This window comes from Phoxinus phoxinus (assembly GCF_949152265.1).
Source record: "Phoxinus phoxinus genome assembly, chromosome: 4".
In the NCBI taxonomy this organism is placed as follows: Eukaryota; Metazoa; Chordata; class Actinopteri; order Cypriniformes; family Leuciscidae; genus Phoxinus; species Phoxinus phoxinus.
Genome location: NC_136879.1, coordinates 16,745,726 through 16,766,721, shown reverse-complemented (window position 1 = coordinate 16,766,721; position 20,996 = coordinate 16,745,726). Strand labels below are relative to the sequence as shown.

The following is a 20,996-nucleotide window of genomic DNA, read 5'->3' as shown; positions in this document are numbered from 1 at the left end:
GCTGGTCAGGACGGCATCCACTTGGCCCACCTTAAAAGCAAAGGTGTGGTCCTCCTCATCCACCACCTGCTTCACGTTGTCCCGCTTTCTCCACCTGCAATTCACATCCCTGTGCGTGGAACTTTTGCAAAGATGACACCACTGTCGCTGTTCTCTATGCTCACTCGTAGTAGAAATGCACTCCACAGCCTTATGTTCCTTCTGTCCCCGCAGTTAAAACAGGTCAATTTCATATTCCACCCGTCTCTTGCTTTCACCTTCATCACGCTGTCATCCTCTAAACAAGCAGCACTAAACTTTTCTGTGCTCTCATAGCTCCTCAGCTTTGTTTTAATTTCCGTGAAAGTTATCGTTTCATCACTTTGGGTTATGTGGATGGAAAATAGCTTAAAAGAGTCCGGTAGGCCCTTCAGAACCATTGCAATCAACAAGCCATCACTTAAAGTCTCTTCCGCATTTCTCAAAGCTGTAATAGCGGTCTCTGCGCGAATGACATAATCTGTGACGCTCTCATTGACAGCTTTCTGAAGAGACGTAAGCTCTGTGTAGACACGCAGTGAGTGTTTATTATCGTCACTCATGCTTCTGGCTTTAGTGTAATCTCTACTCTTGTGGTCTCCTGGCCTCAGGTGTGTTTGCGGCTGGACTTCAGGCTCATGCTGGATATTATTAACATGCTAACGTGTGTTTTTCAGGATCCTTTCGATCTCTTTACGAGGTGGTGAAGGAGCTAAAAACCAGAGGCGACCGTACTGATTAAATGGGATTCCGCAAGTCGGATAGCAAACGAGTATGTTACTCACACTTTTTCCCTCTTGTTCTCTTCTGCCTTTAGTCTTCAGTCCTGACATAAACATACAGCTTTGATCAGAAGTGAAGATTGTAGATGCACATAAACTAAAATGGATCAGATTACTTACATTTGCAACAATTTTCTTCACTTTTTAGGTGCTCATCAGGTTTTTTAGGAAGAGCCGGCCTGAGAAGCTGGTGGACTTTGAAAGTTGACAACTTTATTCTTCATGAAATTCTCCAATAATCGTTTATTAAATTCTAATTTGGTAATTGATAAACCTGTATGTAGACCGTATAAGATATAGTTGAAAGCCTAGAAACATCAGTTGTAAAGTACATTGCTTTCATCTTTAATAAACTCTTTAAGCCCAAAGTATGTGGTTTATTCCCAAGTATATTTAAGTAATTAAATGAATATAAACATGTGATTAATTGACTGATGGCTCGAATGAATGACAGGGCAGCTCAAGAGTTTACTTTGAAAGGCTCGCGAGATGAAAAAGTATCCTGGGCCTTTAGTCACGAGATCAGAGATTAGTTAGGAGTCAACTAACCTTCTGTCGACCTCTTTTCTTTAGCCTGGCTATTCCACTCCTTTGAGCCGAGACGCAGCGGCGATGTTGCTGCTACAGAAGCCTCTGACTAGCACACACGTCATGCACTTATATGACATTTTTGTGATGAAAGATGAAGACATCCTGGTTCTCGAATATCCGCATCACGGCATGACCTTGTTTGAATATGTCCAGAGAAACCGAGGCAGCCCGACTGAGTTTGTGGTGAAGCACATCATTCGGCAGCTCGTTGTGGCGCTGCAGCATTGCATGCATCACGGCATCTTTCACAACACACACATGAAGAACATCCTCATATATCCGAACAGTCTGCAGGTCAAGCTGATGGACTTCAGAGGCGCACTGATCCTCCCAGAGACACGTGAGTCGGCTTCTCCAACACTGCTCACTGTTGATGTGTTTGATGATGCTTTACTAAACTCTGCAAATGTGTTCCTACAGGAGCTGATGAACCCATTTTAAATACAGCGGTCAGAAAGTACGCTGAGTGGGCCGTGAGTGACGATATACGGATACTGCTGGATGTGCTGGTGCCCAAAATTAGCCGATGGTTTTGGCAAATGTCACATTTGTCCTAAGGTGAGACCAACAACAAGAGTGCATGTGTTTATCCAGTCTAATCGAAGTGTGTGTCTCTCCCCCGACTTTCCCAACAAAAATCCCGCCCCCTCTCAGAAAATACATAAAACGGGCATTACTGAGCTATATGCGTTTAAAAGTAGCCTATTAAAATGGTACAATGGCATTGCTCAGTTCAACGTGTTGGGAAATCGGGCATACAAGAAGTACACATGACAAAGCCAGCACTTTGGTCATCATCTTTCATTATTTCGGCAAATGTCTCCCACACTTTGCTCTTTCCATTTGTGTATTTGCGGAGCTTCCACTCCCCAGTCTTCACCTTTTCTCTTGCCGCCTCCATCTCTACCGTCATCTTCGCGCCAGTTATTCAGCCAATAAAGTGTAGGCCTATGTATTTCATAGAAAATTGTGTCTAGTACTATATCAATTACAAAGGTTTAATTGGCATCTTTATTTCAAACGACCCGACCGACCCTAATGTCTTAGAAATATTTTTGGATGACTCATAACCGCAGGCACCCGCTCATTTTGGATCAACCCGCGCATCCAGAGAATATCATAGAAACAGCAAGAAATGCTGGGGGAAACCCGCAACATAAATTAACTTTTCCTCCATTTTGCTTAGGAACTAATGTGGTCGGAACCAAAGTTTACAGGATTGTGTTCTCTGGTATCCTCTCAGGCGGAGGACTTCTACACTCCGATTGGTTGCCGCCGAACCGCGTCATAGCTTATTACCATAAAGTTGACTTGATTTCAACTCTTCTCGCCGTCCAAAACGCGCCGCCCTTGCCGGAGCTCGTGAACGCACAGTAACGTGTGCTTTCCTGAGAGCTTACACCCGAAGCGCAGGAACTAACAGCGCCTGGATAATGGACTAAGTTATCTTTAGAGTCATTGCGCTAATGCTGTCAAAAACGCACACGGTTTACATATACAGAGTTGGTTATGTCTAAAGTGAAAGCAAAGATTTGAGAGAAAATCTAGTGCTTGTGTCATATGCGTGTATATTAAATGCGTCGCGTGCCGGTCTTAAAGCGACAGTAGCCTAATAGTAAACATGCTGCCGCTTGTCCTTAAGAAGGACAAGCCATCTTATGACTGTTCCTCCTATAGGCCTCTAAGTCTTCTGAATTGTGAAGTCAAGCTATATGCTAAGGTCTTAGCCACACGTTTAGAGCGCTACATGCCACACTTGGTTCATCATGATCAAACTGGGTTTATTAAATCTAGACTAGCATCGGATAATGTCCGTCGCTTGCTTCATATTATAGATTTTGCCTCCAATTCAGAAGATCAAAATGCCATTCTCTCTTTAGACGCTGAGAAGGCCTTTGATCGATTGGAATGGGGTTATTTGTGGTCTGTCCTCCAAGTTATGGGTTTTAGTGATAGCTTTATCTCTATGATAAAGTTATTATATACTAATCCCTCTGCAGTCGTTATAACGGGCAACAACTGTTCGGCTAGGTTCCCAGTCACAAGATCGTCCCGTCAGGGTTGCCCCCTATCTCCACTTTTATTTTCTTTATCTTTGGAACCTGTTGCCCAGACAATACGGCAGTCGGAGGCTTTAGAACCAATCATTGTTCAAGACACATCGCATTGTATCTCTCTGTATGCAGATGACATTTTAATTTTCACAAAAAATCCCTCTAAATCCCTTCCACATCTTCTTGACATTTTTAAGAATTTCAGCAGTATTTCAGGCTACAAAATAAACTGGACAAAATCGGCTTTATTGTTGTTGGGGGGACTGGATGACCAGATACCACTTTTTAATATTCCAGTTGTTAGTAATCTTACATATCTAGGAGTGTCCATCAGTCCCTCACTCAACTTGTTAACTGCTGACAATTATAATAAAGTTCTAAAAAATGTGGAGGGTGACCTGAATAGATGGGGGACGCTCCCTACTTCTTTTCAGTCCAGACTTTCAGTTATTAAGATGAACATATTGCCTCGTGTTAATTTTGTGAGTAGTATGATCCCCCTAGCTCCACCGGGTGGTTACTGGAAGAAGCTACATTCAATCATTAGCTCTTATTTATGGAACAGGAAAAAACCCAGAATCAAAGCATCTACTCTACAAAGACATCGATTTTCAGGAGGTGTAAATTTGCCCAATTTTGAGTGGTACTCCTGGAGCTTTGTTTTGCGCCCACTTGCTATATGGTCGAATCCAGAGATTTTGGTGTCATGGCGTCCCATTGAAGAACGATTAACATATCCATATTGTCTGCCTAGTCTGGTATATTCTAATATACCTCATAGTATAGTTAAACGCAATTTTGGTCCAATAATCTCTTATTTTTTCACTGTGTGGCATAAAGTCCACCGATGTGCCAAAATTCCATACACATTTTTCGCTCAATCCCCTATTTTTAATAATCACTCGCTTTTAATTGACAAGAAACCAATTATGTTCCCTCAGTGGCGCAATAGAGGGGTCTGTGTCCTTAAGGATATCATAGGGGAACAGGGTCTTCGTGCATTCCATGACCTAGAGAGAGCTTATAATCTGCCGGGCACTTTCTTTTTTTATTTACAGTTACGCACAGCTATGCGCGCTCAGGGCGTTCCTTGGGGTATTGAGTTGGGGAATCATCCCCTTCATGTAATTTTTGATACTAAGGGTAAAATCAAGGGTATTGTTTCAGAGTTATATAAATTCATGACTACAGCTTCACATAAACCTTTATCATTTATCAGACTCTGGAAGACAGATATTAACATCTCTCAGGACCCAGACTGGTCTGTGGTTTGGTCAAATATTTCTTTATCATCTAGAAACCCAGATCATCAAATGATACATTATAGATTAATTCATAGGTCCTATTTAACCCCGCGAAGATTACAGCAAATGAAATTTAGAGATAACCCATATTGTGATTTCTGTCCAGACAATACTATTGCTACTTTTTACCATATGGTGTGGCAGTGTCCAGAGGTCAATAGATTTTGGCATAGTGCTTCATCCACCATGTCTAGTATCATCAAAGGACCCATTCCTTTCTCTCCATGCTTGCTTCTGCTCAATGACACATCGTCTTTAAAGCTAAGTATTAACGATAGGCGTCTTCTTTTGGCTGGTTTGACAGCCGCCAAAAAAATGATAGTCTGTCGTTGGAAACCCCCACATACTTTGTCAATGAGGAAGTGGCTCTCCTCCTATCGGGAAATTGTTCAATTAGAGCTTTCTACAGCACGTTTACATTATGCTAAAACCTCCAATATTGACTGTTGGTCAGAGGTATTAGAGAAAATAAATGAAATGATGTAGATAAGGTCAGACTTTTTCTTTCTACTATTGTTTACATCTGATTTTTCTTGATTTTATGATGTGAGGGAAGAGGTTAGGATGTGCTTGATACTTTCAGATATATGAGATTTATCTAACATATACACAATATCCAATGTCCTGCTCTGGGTTCTATGGTGTGGTGCGGATCTCTGTGGATGTCAGAGGGGTGGACGGGTGGCGGTGGGAGTGGGCTGTGTGTGTGTTTTTTTTTTTTTTTTTTTTTTTTTTTTTTGGCTCAAGACCTTGAGCGAATCTTGTCAGGGGTTGGAGGGGGGTTTTTGGTTGGGTAGGATATGGGGAGGAGAAGAGAAACTGGCATCAGAATAAGTAACATTTTAATGTGCTTATGTATATTCAATGATGATGTAATTGGCTTATTTTTCTCTTGTGAAGGTGTTTCCTCTCCAATGTGTATGATTGTAAGAAAATAAATAAATAATTGATCACAAAAAAACAAAAAAAACATCAACTGACGGTGCAGATCTAATATCAGGGGGAAGAGCATTCCACAGTCTAGGGCCAGCGACTGAAAAAGCTCGATCACCTTTAGTTTTAAGACGAGTTCTTGGAACAAAGAGCAGTAAACAATTAAAGGACCTTTGAGATCTACCAGAGTTCATAAGCACCAAGTCCTTGATATATTCCGGGGCCAACTCGTGAACAGCTTTATAAACATATAACAAAATCTTATACTGTATCCGATATTTCACAGGGAGCCAATGAAGCCTTTTCAAAACAGGAGTAATATGCTCCCTTTTCTTAATACCAGTAAGGAGCCTCGCTGCAGCGTTTTGAACCAGCTGCAATCTTGAAATAAGAGATTGACTAATTCCTACATATAGAGCATTGCAGTAATCCAAGCGTGTGGAGATGAATGCGTAGATCACTGTTTCCAGATCAGGAACAGACAAAAAAGATTTCATTTTCGCAGTAGTCCTTAACTGATAAAAACAATGTTTTACCGCATTTTTAACCTGATGGTCAAACATAAGAGCAGAGTCAAAAATTACACCTAGATTTCTTATTTTTAGGCTGAACGTATGTTTCCCATATACCTAGAAAATCGGTTAAACCACTGTCAGCCTTCATCCCAAACACCATGACTTGCTGGCATTTAACTGCAAGCAGTTTTGCTGTAACCAACTAGTCACCTCCTTTAAACAAGCAACCAGGGATAAATTAGGGCTTGATCCTCCTTATATGGAGAAATGTTTTCATCAAAAACCTTCATTTCTTTTCGACTGAAGAAAGAAAGACATGGACATCTAGGATGACATCGGGGTGAGTAAATTATCAGCAAAAGTTTTTAAAAAAAGTGAACTAATCCTTTAATCACAAAAAAACTGTAATTAGGCCTATATTAGGGATGGGCAAGAGCGATCGAGTACTCGATACTCGTTCGTGACAGCGACGATCGATCATGAAAACAATGATCGCCCTGACTTAAAAAAATATATTCGTATTTTTCCTGATTGGTTATTGCGGCATTTGGGCCGGTTCCTGAGGTCTGATTGGTTACCGTAAGAGAGCACGCCTTCCAGACCGGCGAAATAAAGTGAAACTGGATTTGAAAATCACTGCACTGCAGGGATGCCAGGACTTACTTGATCATGAAATGCAGTTAAGTGCGAGATGTGCGGCGCTAATCTATATTACATAACATTATACTGAGAACACGATTGTAATATAATTTTGTAAATTCTTTGAGCTTTAGTTTTTCAGCGCTGTTAAAGGAAGCTCGCTCACGTGTTACACATCAGACTCGCACGGTCAAGTTCATGTGCGCATTCGCGTCCTTTTGTGCAGATGTAAGTTGCAAGATTACTTTTGTTGTCTATATCTGATTAATCACAAATACAAGACGTGTTTAATTTAGTTTAATAACCAGCTAGCAAAAAACTGCAGTTTACCGACCGCACATTCACTCTTCAGTCTCAGCTCCATTGCAAGATTGGAAGATGGTTGTTTCTAGTTATGGCTTTGAAAACGCGCAGTGATCACTGTAATCACTTTCTATCATGAAAAATGAAATTAAGTGCAAGATGTGCAGCGGCAATATACTCAAGATATTCAGCATTATAATGAGAACAGGATTGTGATAGTGTTGTAAATTCTCTGTGCTTTAGTTGCTCGTGTATCAGCGCGCTGTTAAGGGAATAGCGCATCCAAGATTTCCCTATCAAACCACTGACTGTAAAAAAACTAGTTCACATGCGCATTCGCGTCCTTTTGTTCATGGAAGTTGTAATGTTACGTTTATGTTATGTATCTAGGATATCTGATTATTAATCTCATAGGTTTTCGTAGAACGTGCTTCAGTTTACTAGAGATCATTTACTCTTCAGCTTTACCTCAAGCAGCTTTTCCTTTCAGATGTTTCTTTTTCGAAAACATTCATGCATCATCGTGTTATTTTTTCTAGTCATAAGTTCATGTTTTCATGTTTAATGTCATATTTTTATTTGTCAACATTAATTTTCGTAACATTTTCATGACGGACACGCCACGCCCCCCGCACAAGCCCCACCCCCCGCACAAGCCCCACCCCCCTGATTACTCGAGTACTCGTTTTTGAGACCTGTTGATGATCGAAATGAGAAAATGACAAAAATGCCCATCCCTAAATGATATATTCCATTACTCCTTTAATACATGTCCACATTAATAATATAATACAATTCTAAATGCATATCCAACATTTCTGCCGCCATGGCGTGTTTAGTGTTACTACAGTAAATCTGTGGTAAATTATGGTGATTTGTAGATTGCAAAGCCTTCAGACTGTATGGTTGCGCTCCGCGTCTCTCCTGTTTGTCAGCGCTGTCTCATCTGACTTTAAACTATTAAATCATCACTGAGACATTCATGCTCTTCACTGAAATCAGGCGCTTCTCACTGGATCTCACAGCGCGGTGTAGTGCTCGCGCGACATCGATCAGAGTAAACACGTTTGCTCACGCTGCCCAGTGGATACATGGTTCGTGTAGCGCGGTTCAAATGAGCAGCGCTGTTTCATTACGCTTTTGGCACATAAACATTATATTGGACATTTATCAAACTCTTGTTATCGTTTTATCGAGGAAAATTAATCACGATAGTTATCGTTTTATCACCCAGCCCTATCGTTGCATAATGTAAACTATATTACGACCTAGCTCTAAACGCGATTATAGGGCGTGAAGATATTCTAGACACAAACTCCATGGTTCCTGTAAAGCTGCTTTGAATCGGTGTGTGGAGTTGCAGGTTATGGCAAGTATGGTTGTGTGTGTGTGTGTTGGCCTCCTCTAACTGACGCGGTGTTTGTGTCGGGCAGGAGCGCAGACAGCAGCAGCTCCAGATGCTCTCGGACTCACTGCAGCTCGAGTGGCAGCAGCAGCACTCGCTCAAACTGCAGGCCTTGTCCACACTCTACCAGCACAGCCTGAAGACCGTCGGGCACGCACGCCGCAGCGCGCAGGAGAATGTGAGTGAGCGAGGACTGGACAGGCGGCTTCAGGCGGCCTGCGCTTGTATTTAAAGGGGACCTTTAGTGCAAACTTTTATATTAACTTTTTTTCACTTTTATGTTGTTTTTGAACATGATAGTGTCCTCAGTGTGTGAACACAACCACCCTATGGTGGTAAATATCCATCCACTCCGCTTGCTGTTTCCCCCATAAGTCTGCAGCATGACCGCGAGTCTTCAGTTGCGGCCCGGGTGAAGGATCTCTTAATGTGTTGTGTGCAGGAGCTGGATCTGGAGGCGTTGGCTGAGAAGAGTGTGGAGAGGCAGGAGCGAGCGGACGAGAGACATCGGGAAGCGCTCCGAGAGCTCAGCGCCCGCAGACACGAGGAGGAGCAGCAGCGCTGCAGGTCCGTGCGCAAAGAAACACCCTAGAAACCGATCTGTGCCTCTAGAGGCTTCACATGGAAACTGTTGTTTCCTTGTGTCACGATCATGTGATGTGGTTGTGACGACAGGCTCATTGAGGCTCGGAGGAAAGCTCTGGTGGAGAAGAAGCGAGCCGTGAGAGTGGCCAGTCTGCCGCCGCCTCCGCCGAACCCAGTGGAGGTACAGAGCCAGCCAGTCACTCTCTGTGTTAGAGCTGTTAGCACACATGATGTCATTCCTGTGATGTGTTTCCTGTCTCAGAGCATCGGGAAGGCCACGCCACCGCCTCTCAGGTCAGCAGCAGCAGAGCTGTTCTCGGGCACACACTGTCACATGCCTCACGCCGCTGTGGAGACACACACCGAGCAGGTATTTCATCTTTTATTAGAATATGTGATTTGATTTGATATGAATGTATTTGCTCTGAAATGAAACTTTTTCCCTCTCTATCATAGAAATCGTCTTTTCAAGCAAACTACTACAGTTTCCCAGCCAAATAGATTAAAAATGTTTTAATGCAAGAATAAAACTACAGTAGAATCTAGTTAAATGTAATTTAGCCATGTTTTCCACAGTGTTTGGTGCCAAATGATCACAAGGAAGATGATGTGTTCATTTATGTGCCCCAAAGTTGCAATACATTATCATAAACGCCGGCAGTGTTCACATGCATTTTTAAAAACCTTTAAAAGCAGCCTTACACGTGAGCTACACGGCTGTTAATCGATGGTATTTCCTTCTGTCTTTATTTCAACTTGGCTTTAAAATCTGTTTAATAGCAGAAATGGGACCGTAGTCACCATACCGTTTAAAAGGTTAATCATGCGGCGCCCGAGTGCATTTGACCGGCATAAAAAGGTGCTTGACTGGTGGATGCTGTGGTGTGTTCTGCTCAGCCGAGCGCTCGCCAGGCCGCGGCGCTGGAGCTCCAGCGGGTGGAGGATCTGCGGCGAGAGGCAGCTCGCGAGCGGCAGGAGAAGGCTCGTCTCAGGGGAACACACGCGCTGCGGAGAGAGCAGCACACACAGGTAGAGCCGTGCGAGTGTGTGAAAGAGCACCACAGACTCAGTGTAATCACCATGGGAAAATTACGTTCATCTATGTCATCTTTTTACTCTTTTAATTCATTTTATAACTATCGTATCTCTTTTAATTACTTTTTATAACTTTTTTAATTTCCCTTTTATTTTTTTGATTTATTTTAATTCCTTTCTATGTAAAGCATTTTGAATGGCCAGAGTGTATGAAATGTGCTACACCTCTGTGTGTGTGTGTGTGTGTGTGTGTGTGTGTGTGTGCAGGACCGTGCACGGCTGCTCTCTGAGCTGGAGCGACTGCAGACGGCTGATCTGCTGCGCCGCAGACAGGAGGTCCACGTTGTGCCGGCGCAGATCTTCCAGCCTCTCTACAGACAGGAAGAGCTCCGGGACGAGCAGCAGCGGGAGCTGGAGATCGCCTTCCAGGACGTGTACACGCAGGAGCGCAGTATGTGCTGTCTCCTCACTGCCGAAGTACAGACGTTTCATCGTCAGATGAGCTCTAGTTAAAGGATAACCTGACCCTCTTCAGTGGACCTGAACGATCACTCAAACCCTGTGTGTTGTTGCTCTGGATGTGATGATGCAAACTAGGGCTGTCAAAATGGCTGAAAAGCTACATTTGAATTTCTTTAATATTAGCAAAATTCGAATAATATTCTAATGAAGACTAAATGTTCAAGGGAAAGAGGGTGCAAGCGAGCGCAATAAGCAAATATAAACCAAATCAAACATCGCATCTTATATTGAAATTAAATGACATTTACTTTTTGAAGTAAATTAACTTTTGAAACAAATATTCTTAAATAAAATCTAATTTCCTTAATGTACATGCAAGGAAAATTAGGCTGCAATTCTGCTCGTGTTCGTGCATCAGTAACTGAGAAAACACGCTTTAACACACAAAACAGCAAACTGCCATTCAGAAACAGTCCCCTTCTCACTACACATTAGTAATGTTTTTGGCGGCCCGTTTTAATTTTAGTCTAGTCTTTGTGTCAAGCTGGCATTTTAGTTTTTGTTAGTTTTAGTCGACGAAAACTGATGATATTTAGTCTAGTTTTAGTCATTGAAAATTTGTGTTTTAGTATCTCAAGTAATGCAATTCTCTTTAACCCAGTCAATATAGTATTTCAAACAAGGTTCTTATTATATTTATGGCTGTGACGGTGGCAGTTTTTTACCACCTCGTTGCTAATGGACCAACTACCGGTGGGTAGGGGGGTGTTGCTTAAAATCAAAATAAAACTTGTTTTATATTACCACACAAAGACTTCCACTCTGTGCTTTGAGAGGGATGTGGGACACGAGCAGAAGAGACCATCGATCTCTTTTCTGATATCTTCATGTTTTCTACTTGATATAAAATGGTCTGAAGAGCGAATTTTATCCTCCACAGCGGCGAGGCATTTAGGCTATGTGTTTGATATTGCGCTGCTAGAGAAAGTGAAGCTTTAGCCTACAACTAAACTTGACGCGCCTTACCATGTTAATAACAAGCACAAACTGTGTTAAAAAGAATTTGACATGCAAGTACAAATGTAGCTGTCCTACAGCGTTTTCTACTTTACCACAGTGAAGAATACGAATATAATAGGCCTAATTAAATGAAGAAACGTTTATAATCCCCTTAGAAAATGGTTGGAACGTGAGTGAAGATTTGGGAAAAGAAACAATGCAGGGATGAGTCACGATTTGAGTATTTTGAGTATAAATTAGTTTATATGATAGAATATCAAATAGGTTGAGCGATTATTCTCTAAAATAAATCTCCATGTTTAAAATAAAATCTCCGGAGGGTGACGCTGCCAATAACGCACATAACAGCTGTCGCAAAGAACCGGCAAAAGTCATGATTATGCATTCATATATATCAATGAGACATTTTAATGGAATAATATTGTTAAATTCGCTAATAATCGGTTGACCAGATCGCTGACCAGAATTCAAAGCCGACAAAGCTTAAGTGTATGGGCTCACGCTCAACTCTCTCATTCACTGTGACGTTATAACATTTCATCTCGTCTCGTTTTGAAGAAAACGAGTCAACGAAAATGAAGAGACATTTTAGCATAGTTTTTATTTTGTAAACCACATTTAGTCTCGTTTTTATTCGTCACCAATATTGCATTATACATTTAATTTTAGTCATCGTCACATGACCAGCATTTACGTTGCGTCTCGTTTTCGTCAGGTGATAAAGGTTCGTTGGCGAAGATATTTCGTCATGGTTTTCGTTGACGAGAGCAACACTACTACACATCTACGTGTTCGTCAAAAACACCAGGCGCTCAACATGATCTGAGTGAGTGCTGAGTGAAAATAGCCAAAGATACAACGTAGTTCCACAGAAAGTTTTTTTTATTACTCCCATTCTCAAGCAACAACCCGCGAAGAACACGCAAGTCTCACCGACCCCCGTGATCATCACATTCTCACAGACTCTCGCGATTATACATTCCCTCGCACATGAAGTTAACACTGAGCGGTGTCAGTTGACAGTTTTCAGCTGATAAAACACACGCTCCGCTCTGACCGCACAAGTATGTCGTTGCACGATTTTTGAGTGTTTTTGTCAGCATCAATTACAAATGACCAACGCAGCTGTACTGGATAAGCTAACAAACAAACACTGTCAGTTACATCATGTCTCTTTTGCATTCGAATGTGCAGTTAATTTTTTTTTTTTTTTTTACGATTATGCAAAATTAATTTTGATTTGAAAGTCCTAATGCATATGAAGATCTCTTTGCATATTGACTGCTTTCCCTCATTTGATCTTCTCCAGAGGTCAAAGGTGACGTGGTACTGCAGCTGGTGCCCGAACCTCTTCCTCCTCTGTCTGCTGCTAGTCATGACGAGGAGCTGGATGTTACCCTTGACCCTGAATGTGCAGCTGAAGGGGAGGAGCCTGATACCCCTGTGACTGAAACACCCTGTGAGCAGCCAATCGGAGAGCAGCATGTCAGATCTGCAGTGACGGGAGCGCGATGATGATGATGATGTTCTCTCTTGTGTTGGCAGATCCTGGTCGACGGGCTCTGAGGAGACTGCTGGACCGCATCAGGAGCCAAAGAGACCGCCAGCGGGCCGCTGCTACAGCGCTGACGTCACACGGGGGAGACGCTGATGTGGAAGTCTTGAGTGTGGAAACGGGATCGTTGAGCGGCCAGGAAAAGGCACCAGAGGGCAGTGTAGAAGAACAGACGTCCAGCCTAGCGCACCCTGACAGCGGTAAAGCTTCAGCATTGTTCAGCACTTGCACAATGTTTTTAAGGATGCACGTTCACGTTATACAATAATACTGGTTATGAGAGGAATGATGCCACTATTTAAGTGTTTACTGGGTTAAAGGGGGAAGCATTCTGAGTGACACTTTCTTGGCAACAACATTTGCTAAATCAATATCCTAATCAACAGCATAGCCTTAAATTACCAATCGACTCTTTAAAATTTGCTAGACTAATTATTTTCTCATCAACTACCGGTAATAGGATAATAGACTAAAAGTCACATGGATTTCTCCAATCCACACACCACTGGCACATTTCCTTCATTTGTGCTTGAACTGATCATTTGTGTGTAAATTTAAGCATTTCACTTATTTTTCAGTATATTAATAGTAGGGGTGTAACGGTTCACAAAATTCACGGTTCGATACGTTTTTGATACAGCAAAAAGAAAGAAATGCCAGAGAAATTTCCTTGAAATGTTAAGTTACTTTTTTATTTTGAGGGTTCCTACATCTTGAGACTTTTAGTTTTATATAAATGTGGGTAATATTTGAAGGATGAACAAATAATGTTTTGGTCATCACAATAAAATATAATTTAAATATGATAATATTTGAGTTTTGAAGTGCTGGAAAAAGATGTGCCTTTTCCTGCCAGACTTCTATGATTACAGTGAGTGTTACTACAGTAAATGCATGGTGAATGTTGCTGATCTGTGGACTTAAAGCCTATATCTAGTTAATTCACGGCACAATGTGTCTCCTGGTTTCCACGTCAGCGCTGTTCGATCTAATAGAGATCTACGGTTAATAACGGAGACATCTGAATGCTTCTCACGAGATCTCGCAGTGATGTTATTACTTCAAATGCTTTCTTCACTGGATCTCTGTGTAGTAACAGTGTCGCCTGATCAAGATCGGCTCGCGCTGCACTGATATTGGTGGTCCAAACTGATAAACGGTCCGCGAAGCACAAAATAATGAGTAGCGCAGTTTCGTTCCGCTTTCATTACGTTTGTCACGTGATGTTGGGCAACGTTGTGATCGCACCGGCAGGAAAAATGCGTACCGAACCGAAAGCCTTGTACCAAACGGTTCAATACGAATGCGTGTATTGTTACACTCCTAATAAATGAATGGTGCTCAGTGTCACACTGGCTCGTGTCTGCTGCTGATTAGTGCTGTGGTGTCGCTGCTCAGGGCCTGACGTGAGCGATGAAGCTGTAGTGGCAGGAACGCTGCTGCCGCCAGAGGAGCGCGACCAGCCGGAGCCAGCGTCCGCCGAGAGCCAGAGCAGAGCGGCCCACGTGAGTTCACTGATCACAGTCTCCAACATGATGCGCTTCCCGTACACTACGATCCTTCAGGCGGCGCTCAAGCGGCTGAGCTGTGATGTGAAACTACTGGTACCTGAATGCCTGTGTAACACACATGCTTCATGAGGGTCTCTACACTTGATCTGAGCTCACTGTCGTCATTCACTGTTATGGTTTTTCCTTTCTTGTAGTGTGTAATAGAGCTGTTTGTGAATGTGAAAGGTATGCAAAGATCAAAGTGCACGACAAATATAGTAGTAAAAGAGAAAATACTCGTCAGTAATTAAGTCACTTACTTCCTTTTACATACCTACGAAACAATGTAACAAATTTGCATAATGCCAGCCTATGGCGTTCATTGGCTGCCTGCAAACGACATCTGCCCTACAAACTACAGCCTGTTAAACATTGAAATAAGTATCCGTAAATCATGGTAAAGTTAAATATTATAATTATATTTCCACACAAATATAAATGAGTCATATATACAGTAATGGATGCAAATATTGCTAGTAAAAGTGAACGAAAGGAAGAAAGGTTTATAATCCCCTTTCGAAAAATGGCTTAGATGTGAGTGAAGATTTGGGAAAGAGAAAATATTCCATGTCCAGTGAAATAACTAATGGAATAATGTTACATTTGTGGAAAATCAAAGAATACAAAGTCAACAAATGAATGTGTTTCCCATTTTGGGCACAAATCCAAATGTTTCCATGGTTGCGCTGTAACATTTAATTGCTAACCTATTTATTTTGTGTACAAAGCTTTGTGCTTCACTCGTGTCATAATATTCACATACACATAAAAAGATTTGCTGTACCACCGCCGTTGGCGCAGTTGTCTAGTTCTGACTTCAGAGGGAACAAAACAACTTTAAGAATCTTTAAAATGGCATAATATGGGCACTATAATATATTTTCTAGGATTAAATGAAGAGCATCTAGCCAACTATTAAAGGTTTTATCTTCAGTATAAACGTGGCGCTGAGGTCCTCGGAGGCCTTTTGTAACCACAGTTGGCAGTGGTCTGTCAGCAGAACAGTAAGATGTTGTGTGTGTCCAGGAGGCGGCGCTGTTGGGCCGGCAGCAGGAGCAGCTGGCGGTGCTGGAGGAGCTGGAGCAGAAGCGGCGTGAGCTCGAGCAGCGCCTGAGAGAGAGCCAGAGGAGCCACACGCTGCAGGACGAGGAAGCTCAGGAGAGCACAGCGCCTCCAGAGGTGCGTCTGTCCACTGAACGAGTGTGGGCCGTATACTGTTGACACCGTAACTCTGCACTTGCACAAAAAACTTATATGAAATTCCCCTGGAATGGGAGAATTCAGCAGTAACTTTCCATTAAAATGTGTAATTAGCTGCGTTTCCATTACAGATTTGCTCTAAACTTTTATAACTATTGCAAAATGACGGCATCTCCATTAACCGAAGTTATGTGACTAAAACGTAAAAAAAAAAATTCTCCCTCTCGCGATAAGTCATTTTAACAATCATGGCGACGGATTTTGGTAGGTTTACTTATATCTCAGCCACCGTACTAGCCATTATTTTTAATGAAGGAGACGCAGGCGGGTGTCCAGCATTAGTGGCAAGGAAAGACTGTTACACTGAGAGCGGCACATACGAGTGTTTCTCACTCTTCTGCTTCAAGCTCTTGATCAGTTGTGGCATTTCTCTGTGGTCTAGAATCCAGTATTCCTGTAATACTTTTGACTTTTATGAGTTTAATGAAGAGCTCGGTCTCGTCTTCTGTCCAAACACCGCGACTTCTTTAAAGAACGATCGACTGTTACGTACGTCAGGTGACCTGTAGATGCGGAAAAACTGTTTCCATTGCAGTCTTGAGAAATATTCCTTTTTCGAATTGCCGAAAACCTTTTTGTGATTATATGGAAGTTTTTGCGAAATTGACGTTTCCGTTGGCCGTATTTTCAATTTGTGATTCAGTCTGAATCGTTCATACAGTTTTCACTCGACCACATAGTGGGAGCTAATGGGGATCCAAATAAAACAATAAAACAATCTTCATTTATATAGCGCTTTTAACAATGTAGATTGTTTCAAAGCAGCTTTACAGAGATAAACGTATAATTTAAGGTAACAGATTGTTTTGGCTTCATAGCGGTTATTGAATAATGTTACTTTCCAGCTAGAGTTAGTTTTGATTGATTCACTTCCGTCGAAAGGATAATTTGTTATTAAATTAGGGGCCGCTAAGACGACTCCGTTCTCTCTACACAGACTTTAAACACGAACCTGTGAGAAATGCTGATGACGCTCACGTGCGCATCAAGAATTAATTCTATAGTTATGTGCGTTTGAATATATGTGCGCATGTTTGTAATTCTCTACAAACCAAGCCTATACAACCTACTTGTCCTGCCTATAAATTTGATACAGAATTTTATTTTATCACTACGGGGGAGATACACGAATTTGCAACAATGCTTTATCTGTAGAGTGGTGAAGGGATCCTCCATAGGGAGAGACTAGTTGGCACTTCAGCACTGCGTTGTCATCGGGTCCAGGCGAATGTCCTTCGTCAGATCTGGATACGGCAGGCTGCGGGAAAACCTCGGGATAAACAAAGACACTAAAATTAGCGTAGATGCCATTCTTCTTATGATGTAACGAGTACATCAGGATTTAAGGGAAGTGTTCCCGGTTCCGGCTGACCTAATCTATGCAGCCTAACATTGAGTTATAGAAGTCTATAATGCATTATGTGAATGCTAGGTCAAAGAGATGTGTCTTTAATCTAGCTTTGAACTGACAGAGTGTGTCTGCTTCCCGGTCAATGGTAGGAAGACTGTTCCAAAGTTTTGGTGCTAAATAGGAAAAGGATCTACCGCCAGCAGTCGATTTTGATATTCTAGGTATTATCAACTGGCCGGAATGTTTTTATTTTTATTTTATTTATTTTTTTGACAGGGACAGTGTACATTAATTAGCATTGCTGCAAATGCACCAGAATTAGCCAAAAGGCTATTTTGCATCCGTTGTCCCTGGAATTTTGAGATCGCAATAGACGTGAAGGACTATAATGCGTTAAGAGCTCGCTCAAGTACTGCGGAGCTAAACCATTTAGTGCTTTGTAAGTAATCAGCAATATTTTAACATTTATATGCAGTGTTTTAAAATGTACAATGCCAATGCAGTGTTGACAGAACGGGGCTAATATGGTCATACTTCCTGGTTCTGGTAAGAACTCGAGCTGCTGCGTTTTGAACTAGCTGTAGTTTGTTTGTTAAGCGTGCAGGGCAACCACCCAGTAGAGTATTACAATAATCTAGTCTTGAGGTCATGAACGCATGAACTAATTGTTCCGCATTTGTCAATGAGAGCATATGGAGTAATTTAGATATATTTTTAAGATGGAAAAATGCGGTTTTACAGATACTAGACACGTGACTTTCAAATGAAAGATTGGTATCAAAGAGCACACCCAGGTTCCTAACCGACGACGAAGACTTAACAGAGCAGCCATCAAGTGTTAGACAGTACTCTAGGTTATTACGTGTGGAAGTTTTTTGTCCAATAATTAGAATCTCTGTTTTTTCAGAATTTAATAGTAGGAAATTACTAGTCATCCAATTTTTTATATCAGCTATGCATTCCGTTAATTTTGTGAATTGGTAGGTTTCGTCAGGTTTTGAAGAAATATACAGCTGAGTATCGTCGGCATAACAGTGAAAGCTAATTCCATGTTTCCTAATGATATCTCCTAATGGTAGCATGTACAGAGTGAACAGAAGCGGTCCTAGTACTGAGCCTTGTGGTACGCCATACTGAACTTGTGATTGATAAGACATCTCTTCATTTACTGCTACAAAATGATAATGGTCAGATAAGTATGATTTAAACCATGCTAGTGCAATTCCACTAATGCCAACATAATGTTTGAGTCTATTTAAAAGGATGTTGTGGTCAATGGTGTCAAATGCAGCACTAAGATCAAGTAACACTAATAAAGAGATACAACCACGATCGGATGATAAGAGCAAGACATTTGTAACTTTAACGAGAGCTGTCTCGGTACTATGGTACAGTCTAAATCCGGACTGAAAATCCTCGCAGATATCATTTCTTTCAAGAAAGGAACACAGTTGTGAGGATACTGCTTTTTCTTATATCTTTGACAGAAAAGGCAGATTCGAGATAGGCCTGTAATTGACTAGTTTTGTAGGATCAAGTTGCGTTTTTTTAACAAGCGGTTTAATCATACAGTAGCTATCTTAAAGGTTTTTGGTACGTATCCTAGAGACAAAGATGAATTGATGATATTAAGAAGAGGATCTATGACATCTGGAACCATCTCTTTCAGCAGCTTAGTCGGTATAGGGTCTAACATACTAGTTGTCGATTTAGATGATTTGACGAGTTTGCAAAATTCTTCCTCTCCTATAGCAATGAATGAATCAAAATTTCCCTCAGGGAGACTACAATGCGCTTCCTGATGCTATACTGTATTAGACGGTTGCATAGTTATAATTTTGTCCCTGATATTATCGATCTTATAAGTGAAGAAGTTGTAGCAACACTGGCTTTGAGTATAAATTGGGGAAATTAGCACTCAAATGGGAAATTAAATATTCATGTGTTTTGATGAATATTATTTGCATACGCCTTAAAGTGGTTCCAAATATGGGCTTGTACCGCCTTAGCTATCATGAATATGTATCAGGATTACTCGCGACAATAATTCATGCAGAGCAAGGGAATGATTTTAATCAGTCGTACTTGGAAATACAACTTTAACCACTAGTGCGTATAACATATAATATTTACATCAACACTTCGATCTGTTTAGTTCTTGGCAAGCAGAATTACATCCATATGGCCATTAATGGAGATAACTTACTCCCCAAGAAATCAGACCGGGAATATCTAAACTATGCAATGTTTAAAAGTGTGGGAGAGCATTTATTAAAAGGTAGCATAGATCTACTTTCATTGTCATTCAGATTTTATGGATTCATAAACACATGTGAACTCAGGCAAAGATTAAATGAAGTTTAATAAAAGACACTTTGAAATACATATACGATCAAAAGTGTATCTTTAACAATATGCATAAACAAGACAAAGGATTATAAAACGATTACGTAGCGTGTATATATATATATATATAGAGAGAGAGAGAGAGAGAGAGAGAGATTACACAGTTTAAGGAATACTTTCAATAATCAAGAGACCGGAGGATTCTCAGACAACCTTAACTAGCTTTGTTTCAAAGACCAGATTGGGAATTAGCCTACTGTGTTTGTCGTTGGAAAGTCGTCTGGTGCTAGCGCTGTTTCTTTGAAGCCTCGCGGGTTTCCGGGTTGCGTCACATGGTTGTTTTGACGCAGAGTGGAGGCGCTAAGCTTTCGCTCGTTAAAACGCTGGATCAAGGAAGTAGCTTTAAAACTTGTATAAAAATAAAGACTTAGTCTTAGAAACGGAAAGTAAACGGAGAGCCAGGCTCTCTTGAAGCGGAGTTAAAGCTAAGAGTTAGAGAAACTAGCCGTTTAGACTAGAATCTGAGACTAGAGTGGTAAACTAGAATTGTAGCGCGGAAGTGAAGAAGAGCGGAAGACCCAGAAGATGGGCTTGTCTCCGAAATATGAATGAAACGGGAGCACGCCCATTCTGAGCCTGGGAGCCAATCACGAGTGGGAATTTTGTGGCGCCAAGATTTCTTTGTCTGTGATGGTATGCCCATTCAGCGTGTGGGGAGGGGCCGGAGTTTTATTCTGACATTATTCTACACTTCAATAAATGTTTAATAATGCATAATAGATTATTTCTCAAAACAGATTCGAATTCGTCTAATTTCCTGATTTCCAATCATACCAAATTTGCTATCGTTTAGATAATGTTAAAGAGAACTATATTGATTTTTGAGTATTACGCGCATCTATTGGCCGTTTTCAATCCAGTAAACGTGCGTTCTTCATCAAATTCTGCATAATCGTTAACCGTATTTTCAAACAGAATGTTGCATTCTCACAAACAAGCGTTTTTCTCACTTTTAGAATTCTGTGCGTGTGTTTCTGTTCTTCACCCCCCCCCACCGTGTGTGTGTGTGGGACGAAGGGGGCGCGCAGTTGGCCTGTTGACCTAAAGGGGTGTAAACATATGTCTGTGTGTGTGCGTTCGGCTTTTAGAACAATACATGAATGGAACTTTCACGGCGGGGAGTCCCTGTGAAAGAACCCAGACGCGGTTCGGACGATAAATTCAATTAAAACTCCAGGGGTATCTCACATTATCTAGGCAGAGAATCAACTAAAAGCTTTCAGCACGC

The 20,996-nt window shown here is 41.4% G+C and overlaps 2 protein-coding genes across 5 annotated transcripts in view; both read left to right on the top strand.

Annotated features, from left to right (window-relative positions):
- The window catches only part of LOC306997482 (serine/threonine-protein kinase pim-1-like), a gene marked incomplete at its 3' end in the record, with an annotated part of 133,233 nt that overhangs the window by 17,529 nt on the left and 94,708 nt on the right, over positions 1–20,996 (top strand). The window lies entirely within an intron of this gene.
- Positions 763–20,996, top strand: part of LOC306996447 (centrosomal protein of 295 kDa-like) — a 32,531-nt gene continuing 12,297 nt past the window's right edge. The window contains exons 1-13 of one of the 4 annotated variants that reach the window (XM_079608943.1): positions 763–790; positions 1,545–1,731; positions 1,812–1,949; positions 8,573–8,722; positions 8,987–9,111; positions 9,220–9,310; positions 9,392–9,499; positions 10,027–10,158; positions 10,432–10,615; positions 12,956–13,105; positions 13,192–13,401; positions 14,600–14,706; positions 15,778–15,930. In XM_079608943.1, coding sequence (XP_079465069.1) covers positions 1,893–1,949; positions 8,573–8,722; positions 8,987–9,111; positions 9,220–9,310; positions 9,392–9,499; positions 10,027–10,158; positions 10,432–10,615; positions 12,956–13,105; positions 13,192–13,401; positions 14,600–14,706; positions 15,778–15,930 — 1,467 coding nt within the window. In that variant the 5' untranslated portion in view covers positions 763–790; positions 1,545–1,731; positions 1,812–1,892. Of the gene's footprint in view, positions 791–1,362; positions 1,732–1,811; positions 1,950–8,572; positions 8,723–8,986; positions 9,112–9,219; positions 9,311–9,391; positions 9,500–10,026; positions 10,159–10,431; positions 10,616–12,955; positions 13,106–13,191; positions 13,402–14,599; positions 14,707–15,777; positions 15,931–20,996 lie in introns of those variants that run through there. The other 3 variants (XM_079608942.1, XM_079608944.1, XR_013797084.1) reach the window with 3 other exon arrangements.